The sequence below is a fragment of the Dermacentor silvarum genome, chromosome 1, assembly GCF_013339745.2.
Source record: "Dermacentor silvarum isolate Dsil-2018 chromosome 1, BIME_Dsil_1.4, whole genome shotgun sequence".
Lineage (NCBI taxonomy): Eukaryota > Metazoa > Arthropoda > Arachnida > Ixodida > Ixodidae > Dermacentor > Dermacentor silvarum.
The window spans coordinates 348,848,012-348,860,436 of record NC_051154.1 but is presented as its reverse complement, the minus strand read 5'-3'; the positions used below and the strand labels follow the sequence as shown (position 1 = coordinate 348,860,436).

The window sequence follows — 12,425 nt, the reverse complement described above, 5'->3', positions numbered from 1 at the left end:
CGACTATTACTAACTGAATGAACAAGCGTGGTGTGAGCGCGCACAAACAAACATGAATAGATCACACTGAATGACAGCAGACAACGACTGTCAAAACGCTGGCAGCAAGCCCATACGCTGCAGCGGGCGAAGGTACGTGCCGTCTATCGCTTCAACAGAAACTGAGCGGCGAATGCACAGTGCATAAAGGTCAGAGCCGTGTGGAGATAAGAGACGGTGCGGTTGAGCGATGAGCGCGGTTGTTGGCAGAGTAGAAGTTGAATTGAATTTCAAACATTGAATTTTTTTCGCCCAAAGCGACATAGATAACATAATTTTACGGCTCTTGTGTGGCTGACGCGCAGCTGCTAATGCCACGATGTCCGAGACCTTCACAGAAGGGCGGCATGCCACAGTAGTTTTCAAAGTTTACGCTTTCAGCCAACTAGAACGATTTGCGCTCGTGTGCAGAATAGTCATGTCCCACTGGTAGTCACAAGCTCTCGAATAAAAAATGATGGCTGCGTCACGCAGTTTCTAAATGACAGGTGATTGCAACCGGGCACTGTTTTGAAAGAGCCAAATGATGCCGCATTTCATTCTTCAGATGGACGTTTCTAACGGAAGTTTGCAGCTTGGTGCGGGAACGTACTGGGAACAAAAATGACACTGAAAATATTACATTGAAATGAAGGTGCTGCTGAATGGGGACTGCTGATGCCAGCTTCAGTTCAGTTAATTTTTGAGCATCATTAAGGGCATATCCACATGTGACGAACTACTGATATAGTGACCACTTTTCAAGGAACTATTGAGTTCATTATAAACTGGTTTGAGTGTATTGGGGCCAAAAAAATCTACAAACATACACATATAATAGTGTTGTGTTGCGGTACAGTTTCTAAAGGATTGACTCACTGGAAGATTTCTTTCATCCAAAATAACTGAACAAGGGCCAGGATTGCTTCAGTTAGTGGTTTTCGACGCTGAAAAAATTATGCCTGACCATGGGGGTTCAGGGTGTAGCGATGTAGAATTCACAACTGAAGAAGCTATAAATGCCGTCGGAATTCAAGTAAGCGATCATTTGTTCCATTTCTGCATATTCTAGATGCAAATAGACAGTTCCTTCATAAGCAGAGTGATATTGAACACTTCCACATGTACCTCGCAGGCAAGTTCACGGTGAAGACAGACCACCTGCCTTTGGTATCTGTCAACCGAAAGCCATGCACCAAGCTCTCAGCAAGACTTGAACGTTTGAGCCTCAGGTTACAGCACTACACCTGTGACATTGAACACATTGCAGGGAAGAACAGCCTTGCAGTCTACCTGTCAAGGCATGCACCACCTACCAACAGTACGTCCCCAGTCAAGAAGCAAGTGTGACAGAAGAGTACGTCTTCTTCATCACGAAATCAGCTATTCCAAAGGCACTGACTTTGCAAGAAATCCAGAAAATGTATGCAGAAAATGCTCAGCTCTTATCAAGGTTCTGCAGACAAACAACCCAAAGACTTGTGTAATAAAGCGACAAGCTGAAACCATTTGCTCAGATCAAGGATGAGCTCACAGTTGCCAAAAATGACATTGTGCTAAGAGGAACGAGATTATAATTCTCGAAGGAGCACAAGCCCAAATGATTCGCCTCATGCAGAGATGTCACCAAGGCACGGTCAAGACCAAACAACTGATTAGAGAATAAGTGTGGTGTCCAGGGATTGACAGAAAAGTAGAAGTGGCAATAAAGGACTGCGAAGCATGCCAGAGAACTGTGGTTGAAGACAAGACATCACTGCTAATCATGACACCACTTCTAATTAGACCATGGTAGTCTGTGGCAGAAGACTTTTCCGGTTCCCTACCTGGCAACAAGTACGTCTTAGTGGATGTCGATGAGTACTTGCACTTTCCTGAATCAGCAGCACTTTCCTCGCTAAGTTCAAAAGCTGTGACACAGAGACTAAATGGCATGTTCACAGCTCATGTAATGCTACAGATGCTAAAGACGGACAATGGACCTCCATTCTTTGCGAACAAATTTTCAGAATTCATGAAATCTTGCGGAACTCATCATCATAGCGTCACTCTTCTGTGGCCCCAAGCCAATGGAGAGGTCGAAAGATTCTTGAGAAACATTAAAACAGCTTCATCATACCGTATTGGTGAAGCAGCGCACTGACAAGAACAAAGTAGAGAGACACAAGAATACACGACACTCGCAGTGAGTGTTGCGCAGTGAGTGTCGTGCAGTGAGTGTCGTGCAGTGAGTGTCGTGTATTCTTGTCTCTCTCCACTTTCTCCTTGTCAGTGCTCTGCTTCACCAACTCGCTCAACTTTCCACATTACAGATTAAAAAGCTGGTAAAGAGTGCCAGTGTTGTGCAGAGAGACTGGCAAGTTTAGCTAAACGAATTCCTCTTAAAACAACACTGAATGTGTTGTGCGCGTGCTTAAGGTACAACACGTACTACACGGACGCAGCTGCGTATGCAGAGGCGACCAGGCAGCGCTACCAAAGGAGGTACGCCCTGGCAGTCATGAACGTGATCTGCCAGCAGCAAATAACCGCATCGGCCACGGCGGGATCCCCCACCTCGGCCAAAATATTAGCAGTGGTGATCGCACTCGCTCACGTGGAGTGTTAGCAAAGGGACTAGGTCGTGGTCAGGGACTACCAGGAGACATGTCGCATGTTTCTGAAGGGGCACATGACTGCAGGCACCTCGCGACAATTCCCAAATCCTTCAACCACCATCATCGCCTACTCTGGTGCCCGAGCCACGTGGGGGTAGAGGGGAACGAAAAGGCTAACGCGTTAGCTCGAGGGTTTACTAACCGAGCAACGGCGTCCTCTTCTAACCCCAACCACTCGCACTATCCCTCACAAGATCCCATCAATTTAAATGCCAAAGACATCCTTGTTCATCAGTGCGGAGTCCGCAGAAAATACCCGCCGCCTCACCCACAACTTAGCGGGGAAGAGGCCGACGATTGGCGTAAGATACAAAGCGGGGTATTCCCCCATCTAAAATTGCTAAATGCCATGTATCCCACTCGTTATAGGGCCAACTGCCCTTGGTGCGGTGGCATACCTACCCTAATACATATAACCTGAGAGGGCATTAAGCACCCTCATCGCCAAATACCAGTAACACAATGGAGCAGTGGGAGGCACAGCTCGCTCGCTCTGACCTGGCAAGACAAAAGTCCCTAATTAGCCAGGTCAGGCAGGCGGCAGAGGTCAGTGGGGCCCTGGACTGAGAGGCTCCGACCAACCCTCCTTAGAACCTTTTCCATTGCAATAAACTTTCTATTTCTATTTCTTAAACTACAGGGTGACACCTCGCTCAACAACAGGCTTCATGCCTGCTCAACTGCTATTTGTACGAAAGATTAGAACAAAGCTTCCTGAAGTTCCTGACAAATGCGTGTAGGCGAAGCTGACAGAAACAGACCTAAAGAAAAAGCAACAAATTAAAGATTACGCTGATGAGAGAAAACTCGTACCACACACAGTTCTAAAGGCAGACGTACACCTAAAGCGACACTCGCCTCTCTCCCACGAGTCAGCCTACGAGCCTATTCCCTACACAGCGGCAAGATTACAAAGGACAGCATTAGCTGGAGAGCGAGACGACAGGAGGATTCTGAGAAATGCATCATTCTTCAAACGGGCCTCTAAGAAAATCAGCAACGTAGTCCAGTCCGTGAAGACTGGGTCGACTGCATCACCCCAACAAGTACAACACAGGGTGACAACATACAAACCAACTCTTCCTTAAGATCCTCATCACTTGGAAACAACACACCACCTCAGCCAAATACCAGGCAAAACCCAGACCGTCAAGCCCGCAAGACCAAGCTGAAGGTCTTTTCAGATTTCATTGTGGGCCAAGTGCAGACTGAATAAAAGTCGGGGCAATGTAGCATAGCTAGGCAAAAGCAGCGCCCCCTATGCACAGTACGAAAGAAACCCGGCACAACAACTGGGCTGAAAAAGAGTGGGTCACTGCAAGCATGGCATTCGACTGAGTTATAATAAACAGTCCTTTCAGTTTCAATTCAAATCCAGGCCCTTTCATCCTGAATAGACTTAACTCCCACACCGGGAGTGGACATTACAGGGCCCATGCTGCATCCCCAGATGATGAAATTTCACCGCCTCAAGCTGGTTACACTGCTTAGTACATATTTCATCACCTTAATGCCACTGCTGTGAGAGTCACCAAGTTTGTCGTCAAGGCAGCGCAGATCACCATTGTTTTTTAACCTATTGTCACGTCAGGCAAGAAGTGTGTAAAATGGAAGTTCTGTTCAACATTTTCTTGTGCAATTGTTGTGAAATTGAACCAGTGCCAGACTTACACAAAGGTGAAGAAGTAGCAATGCTTCTTATTTGCGTTTCTTTGCTACATTGTTCCTGGAGCAAATGAAACTTTATTTCTGCAGGGCTCTTTGAACTCAAATAATGGTGAAGGACAACTTACATACACTGCTGCTCTATGTGTACCCATATGGCCATGTTTGCCCCTACGTAGAGTTGCTACATCTGATACAGTAAGCACATTTAATGTGACTTACAAATTGGAGGAGCTTTAAATGTTTGCTCTGATATTTCTAGTTGTATTCGTAACTCTGAATGGGCATTGTTCATCCAAGTTAGAGAAGGCATCTGGAAAGCAAATGGATAAGCCGCATTTATAGCTATTGGGTGATAACACCAGTACTACTTAAAATAATCTCTACAGATTCACTCAAAAATCACCCCAAGATGCATCATATGCCAGAACAATATCTCTCTGCCTTCACAACACTCATCACCTTTGTGGGATATGTCTGCACAGCCCACTCATTAATATTAACAGTGGCCCTGTTTTGTGCAAGTGCCCTGCACTCTGATATAACCTGTGTGCTATTTGTACACCTTTGTAAGGAGTGGAACCTAGATTTCGCACTATTCTATGTAAGCCTGTTGTCCTATAATCATGTAACTAAAGCACATGTAACTAAGCAGCTTAAGAAGCTGCTGTAGGCATGAAAACATATTCTTATGGGGAAAAAGAGGTAAGAAATATATTTACAGTTTAAGAAGCTGCTGTAGGCATGAAAACATATTCTTATGGGGAAATAGAGGTAAGAAATATATTTACAGTGTATTTACAAGAACTGCAGCGGCTGACAAGATCATAGTTAGATTGCGAAGTTCAGAGCATCGTCTTCTTCAAAGTCATGTGACAAACGTCTTCTTCATCGGTCTGTCACAATATGAAAACTGTTCTGATGGCCTTAGTCACTTTAATTGCAGGCCAACTGCTGCAAATGTTATGCCCAAGTCTCTGTATAAGTGGAACAAGGTGAAAACACACTGTGAAGTTGTTGTGCCTTGCATAACTGTTCGTATCGCTAGTCTTGACTGGTGCATACTAATCATTGCAGAATTAAGCATGCAGTTGTAACACATACTTCAGCACATGGAGACAGCAGCTTACTTCTTGGAAAGCAATTGAATATTGCCATTTGAAAATTAAATTCCCATCAAATATGGCACTGACTCATATAATAGGTCACTGCTGGCATGCAGAAGGAGCACAAACAAAGGTTTCCAGAGCGCACCCTTTGCACTAGATGGTGCTGCCTATTCTGAACAGTAGTTACGATAATTGGAATTTTCTTGTTTGCCAGCAGACCTGCCGCAGCATCTCAGCGGCTACCGTGTTCTGCTGCTGAGTACAATGTCGTCGGTTTGATTTCTGCAGCCACGGCAACGACACTTTGATGTTGGCTAAATGCAAAACGATTGTGTAAAAGAATTTCGATAGGCGAGTTGCTACTGGCTCATACTGTCAGCTGCATGAGAAACACATGGACAAATTAAGGAAGAAACGGACAACACATGTTGTCATGTTCTCCACGCCTTCCTTTCTTGTCCATGTATCTCTCACGCAACCCTGAGTATAGATACTGGTGTACTTACTAAGTGCATTTTAAAGAATCCCAGGAGGTTAAGTTTAATCCAGAGTCCTTTGCTATGTTGCCTATCACAGTGTCAGTGTTGCTATAAGGTGTTAAACCCCACAAATCTATTTATCAATCAGTCTTATTCTCCAGCAACACTGCTCTACTAGTGTTCTTCAGATTTGGCAGGCGAAATAATTTGTCTGGGGAAAGGTGGGGGGGAGGAGAGACAAAAAATTGACTGGGTAAAAGTAAAATCTGGCGTTTGTGTTACCTGCCATTAAGAGTCAGGTAGCAGAAAGTGAAATAAGGTGTTTTTCTTATCTTTCAGTGCTGCCTTCAGTTAGTGGCCTTCCCAATGCTGACCCCTTCATTCTGGTGCCTGTGAGCAAACCCAACATGGTTCCTGTGCCCAGCACGGCGACAAGGTCAAGTACTCAGATGCCAGTCATCTTGTCGGTTGAATCGCTTGCACCTAACGCAAAACCTCCTGCCACCAAGGCAGCGGGTATGACTCCCATCTTGGCTAGGTGAGCTGTCAATTACAGTGAAAGCTCACTGTTAATCAAAAAGATTGCATAGACCTGGACCAATCATGTAATCTTGATAAATGTGTGCTTTGTTATTCTGCAACATCTAAAGCTTGTTAACTTAGTTAAATTTGGCTGTTCTCTGCTTGATTCTGAGAAACGGCAGAACACAACGCATCAATTGTGGTGACAACATAACGAATGAGTGTGGCAAAAACAGCACCTGAATTTAGCTAAAATGAAATGGAGGATCCCATAGCCATTACCACAGCCATCACTTAGAAGGGTCACCGGGGTGGAAAGCCTTCAGCTTGCGCTGCTTAATTTGTGCAGGTTGGTGCACCAGAATCTGCAAACAGTTCGTCCTTTTTTGTCACTGCAAGGCCTGCAATGTGAGAAACACCGTAGAGACTAATGACAAGCTGGTATTGATGCACAGGTTTGTCTTGGATGCTGATAGATGTGTGCTTGTGCATCAGCACCAACAAAAACCTGAAAACCAAAACCTATTCTCGAGGTTTCGCTGCTGCTTCGGCACCGCAGACGGCACTGGTTTTTCTAGTGAGGCAATGTTGATGGTATTTGCTGCTGCTGTATGCAAACAAGGGAAACAATTTAACGTGTTCTAATGAAGTGTAATTCCTTTCTACCCCAAGTAGATGGAGCATGCACAGAGATCCTAGAAGCATTGAGATAATGGAGAGATAAGAGAGGCTTGGGGCACAACAATGAGAGAATAGATCTATCAGAGTATGAAGGAAGTTTAGTTTACATAAACCTTGAAGGTAAGGCACCATATTTCACCACTCCAATGCACCAGGGCAGCCTCTAAATATCTGTTTATTTATCTAGTCAAACAAGTGATGTCGCTGGAGCCAACGTTTTGGCTAGGGGATTCGTCTTTGTCAGCTAAGGCAGCAACTGCTTTCCTTGGCAGTGTTCATATTGCTCACTCTCCCACACTTTGGGCGAGAGATAAGCAGGTGCATGGAGTAGTGTGAGGGCAGTTGAAATGTTGAGGGGTTGTAATATCGAGGGACCAAGGGTGAGAGGGAGTAGTGCTGTCAGTTCTTCCAAGAAGTACGGGTGACAAAAACCGAGAATTCTCACATGCAATCTGGCGTTGTCACTATGGTGGGCGTAGTGTTCCTAGAAAATGGCAAGAAAGGGGAGGTATAATTTAGAGAATTGAAAAACCGTGATGATGAATGGGATGTTTTGTGGCGCAAGGGCCAAGTATGACGAATGAGCGCCAGGCCAGTGTTAATGAGTTCGCAGGTGCGATGAATTACGAGAGGTAGGTGTGGCAGGCATATTTTGAAGGAAGCTCTTGTATCATCTATTCTTTATACAAATGGCAGAATATAAACAGCAGCGCTTACCTTTTTGTGTATACAATAGCTTGTCATATACCTTGCCTCAATTATTACGATTACTTTCTTGCAGCTTTAATTATTTTCTTAGTAATTAATAGCATTCCCAGTTAATTCTAATGTCTTCATGTACAGTAAAAGCTCGATGATACGATCACGGCTAATACGAATTTCCGGATGATACGAATTTTTTGGTGGTCCCGGCCGAGCCCCATTACTTTGCAACGTGCTAGAGAACGGTTGTTACGAATCGATTTTCAGCCTGCGTCGGTTGATACGAATAAACGCCGCCCCACCGACGGCCGCGAAAGAGAACAGCGCGCAGTCACGCGCTTTCTCTCCTCTTTTGGTGCGGAGGCACGGCGCCGGACAGCGCGGACTCCGCGACTGGGCGCAAAGGGTTTGAAGCGGTGGCGCTTCAAGAAATAAATGCTTTTTACGTACATGTGCCTGAGTGAGTTCACCTCTGACTCTTTAATTTAGCTACAGTCGAATCTCGTTAATTCAAACACGCTTATTTCGAACATACCGCGCACCGACAATGCTCTTAGCAGCGCGCCAAATAACGCGGCGGCGCCTCCGACCGGCATTGCTCCAACACCGCCGTAGAGCAAAAGCTCAGGAGAGACCCCTCAATGCCGCGCGCGAAGGAACGGGGGAAAAAAAATGCCGTGGCGGAAATTTCCCCCTCTCTCAAATTGCAAGGTCGCCGTTTCTGCATCGCGCCGGAACAAGCGTGTACGTGCCGACTAGAGTGTTCTAGACAACCGTATTATAGCACACACTAGTGCCGACGTCTCAGCCACGCGGATAAAATGGCAGTGAACCCTTCTCCTCTATTTTCTAGTCACATGTTGACCTTGCACGCTTCGGCAGCAACGCTGAGGGAAGCAGCGGCGGAGGCACAGTCGGGCCAACGAAACTGCCACGCCTGCAAACGCTCGCTTCCCGATAACGGCAGAAAACGAAACTTCAGGGGGCGGCTAAAAAAAGCTGGCGCCAGCACGGCGGCGGGCACGCACGGAGATGGGCGCACGGAGTCGAAGGTGAGAGAGCTACGAGGGAGTTGAGAGGGAGGGCGAGGGGAGCCACCGAAGCGGCGGAGTTGACGCGGCCAAATCCGCTTCCCTGGCGCGCCCTCCTCCCTCACCTTCGACGGTCTCCGCGCGCACCCGTGTGCCGGCGCCGCCCGCTCGCTCCCTGAAGCTTCGTTTTCTGTCGTTATCGGGAAGCGACCGTTAGCCGGCGTGGGCAGTTTCTTGGCCCGCGCTTGCTATGCGCTTGCGCGCCGCGATATTTCACGACTCGCACCGTTCGTGCATCGTGCTATGGTGCACGAATACTTCAAAAATACGTCCTTTTAATTCGAACAAATTTGCAGGCCCCTTCGAGTTCGAATTATCGAGATTCGACAGTAGTTTTAATTGTTTCGATCATACGAATTTTGGCTAATACGAATATTTTTCGTGACCCCGTGAGATTCGTATCATCGAGCTTTTACTGTATTTAGTTATTCTATATTTCATCAGTCTCTCTTCTCTCTGTCAACTTTCAACAAAGCTTTTATTCATACTCATTGCTTTCATTTCTCATTTCCGCTTTTACACGCAACGCAGCTTCTTTTCAGTTTGCTTTCTTTGAAACTGTTTTATTGCTTGTTTTTCTATTCTACCAACCATATTTCTTGTTTTCTGGGAAATCTAGCCCATCAGATTGGCATTGCCAGCTTACGTGAAGATTCTTTTCCATTTTTTGTCGCCCTTACTTCTTACAACTGGCAGCACTTGTGTACCACGTGCAACACAGTCCATTGGTTTGTACCAATTTACAATCCTTTAATGTGTAAAGAGGTTAGGCCAGAGCACTTGTTTGCACATATAGAAAATTCCAGATGATGACTCGCCGTGGTGGCATAGTGGCTTTGGCATTGTGCTGCCAAGCCCGAGGGCGTGGGATCTAATCCTGGTCGCGATGGCCGCATTCTGATAGGGGCGAAATGCAACCAGTGTACCATGCATTGGGTGCACGTTAAAGAACCCCAGGTGTCAAAATTAATCCTAAGTGTTCTGGCACACATTACCCTGAATTTAATTTTTAATTCCAAATCATGGAAGTGAATGTTGGACATATACTAGTCGGTGCAGCTGTGATGCTGCCCCCAGGAAGGAATGGGCGTTTGTTCCCTGAGCATGTTGTTTAGTAGATATTTATGCTTTAGCCATGACATCTGTAAGGACATAATATGCATTTAGTTAGGACTACTTTATTTTATAAACTTTCACAATCGTGTTCTCCCCTTGTGCATTAGTACCTTCCAGCTTGTCTTCCCATTCTTCAAACTTATGCAGTCTGTGTTATTGCTATAAGTATCTGTAGTAGCTGTGAACACTGTGGCACAATATTAGCGTTTCCTGAGCTGGCTGGTGTTTTCGTGTGATGTGATGTCTGCCACAAAGAAAGAGAATACTCCACTGCGTGAATTAGTGGGTGCAAATGTAGTGTCAGCAGTTCATGCCTGATCAATTCTTCGGTCATGGTTATGAGGTGTGGTTTGCAGACACACCCGCCGTTTCTACTCTCGCATTCACTTGTGAATGTGAATTTACAAAGGCAGTGAATGTGGCATCGCTGCTTAGGTGCTTTATGGGCAGAACGGTCTAAACTTTGTCATGTAGCAGTGCAGCGTCATAAACTAAGAAAAGCTGCTGTCTGCAGTCTGTTTGTCAGGAGGGTATGCTTGCAGCTGCATTTTGACTGGTCTAATCGACCCTTTTCTGCTGTGCTCCGGTTTTACGGTGCATATCTGCAAGCTGCACCCTGTAGCTACCATTGTGACTGTGTCCCCTCAATGTTGTGCGCCAGGATATTAAGACTAGAGCACTTTTTTTTTCACAGTCTACTGAATGCGCACTGACATTTTTGCCTTTAGTGATACTGCTGCCCCCATATGCAGGCCCACAAGGTATGAAATGCTACAGGAAAAGGCAACAGCATTGTGGCAAGAGACTGTTGAAATGCGGCGCGAAATCGCCGAGTTGTCTCACCAGGCAGTGCGTGTCAAGGCATCACTGGCACGCCAGACGGAACTGCTCAGCCGCTTCCTCCGACTGGACCAAATTGAGTGCCTGCAGAAGCTTGCCAATGACAAGCCCACACGGTGGACTGAGCCCACGCTGCGCATGGCACTCGACATCTACCGTTGCTCACCGGAGGCTTACCGCAAGTTGCTGGTGGCCCACTTTCCACTGCCAACGGAGACAGCTCTGAGGACATTCTGCATTGAGAATGGGGTGCGCGAAGGTGTGCCCATTGAGTTGATGCAAATGGACATGTGTCCTGAAGTGGATGGAGAGGAGGGAAATGAAAATGTGAACATTGTGTGGCTGTGAATTAGCCATAGACAGTCATGACTGGCTAGCTGCTGCCCAGGGAGGTGAATTCTCGAATCACAGTTCACCATGAAGGGTTATATCCACCAAGAAAAAAAGGTGGCATGAAATGTGTTACTGTGCGTAGTTGCATTTCATATTTTTAAGGCAGGAGGATGAGGATAGGGCTATTTTATTGAATATTGAAGTGTGAATGTACAAAGGCCCATTCTACAGCATAGTTATAAATGGTTGCAGCATGCAACTTGAAGAACATGAGGTTCAGTAATTTAACAGGCCCACGAGAAGCAAAGCCAACGGGTCGGATGCTTCATCGTCTCGTGGCCGATTAGATGCCTATCCTGTCCACTTGCGGACCCGTTTTGTGTACTTTCTGCCTTACCATGCTTTACCGTAATGGAGCTTTTAAAGCCCTACAGGATAGCGTTAACAGTGTTAGTAAGTCTGAAACACAGCTAGGCAACCAATTTTTTGAACATGAAAGGTACCACACGAGTGTGTAAAATATTGAGCTGCCAGGAAAAACTAATTTTTACAAAAAATAATCACCAGTGAACGCCTGTGGATGTGTCTTCTATCGATTCAGTTCATTACCTGTCCTGTTTCATCTATCGTCATTGGCTTGGACGTCATTGCCATCAGCCAAACGGATGGTATGAAATGGAACATCAGAGGATACAGCCCATCCCTGTTTAACTTTTAGCAGCCGCATAAATCGAAGGCAGCGAACAGATGTGATACATGTTGTGTGCAGGCTGTGGTCTCCAGTGAGACACGACTAAGGCATGACAGTGCCCTAGTCGACAAGAGAGCTTATTTTAGGTTTTAGCACAAAACTTTTGTACACAGCCTACGGAACAAGGCAGTGCAAACAGCAAGCGTGAAAGAGCTCTTGAAACCAAAACGGTGCTAACAGCTGCGCTTTATTATATTTAAGATGTTATTTATGCTTATATAATATACCATTTTAGCTTTTTTGGTCGGTGTGTTTGTTTTATTGAGTGTCCGAGCTGATATACAAAATAAAGTCATTTTATCACATGCTTGTTAGTTGTCACTGCAACTTTTCCTAATAAGCTCGTCCCATTTTAGCTGTGCAGTTCTCTACATTGTTGTGCTCCCAGCATGCCAACAATGAATGTCAACTAAACACTTGCGAAAAATGCAGTGAGAGAAGGTGTTATGAGTGCACCCGGC

At 45.8% G+C, this 12,425-nt stretch overlaps 2 protein-coding genes across 3 annotated transcripts in view; both read left to right on the top strand.

Annotated features, from left to right (window-relative positions):
• LOC119437408 (uncharacterized) overlaps positions 1-12,272 on the top strand; it is a 57,416-nt gene extending 45,144 nt beyond the window's left edge. For both annotated transcript variants that reach the window (XM_037704443.2, XM_049660511.1), the window contains exons 4-5: positions 6,268-6,466; positions 10,793-12,272. In XM_037704443.2, coding sequence (XP_037560371.1) covers positions 6,268-6,466; positions 10,793-11,228 — 635 coding nt within the window. In that variant the 3' untranslated portion in view covers positions 11,229-12,272. The remainder of the gene's footprint in view (positions 1-6,267; positions 6,467-10,792) is intronic.
• Positions 1-12,425, top strand: part of LOC119437407 (uncharacterized) — a 408,649-nt gene that overhangs the window by 140,835 nt on the left and 255,389 nt on the right. The window lies entirely within an intron of this gene.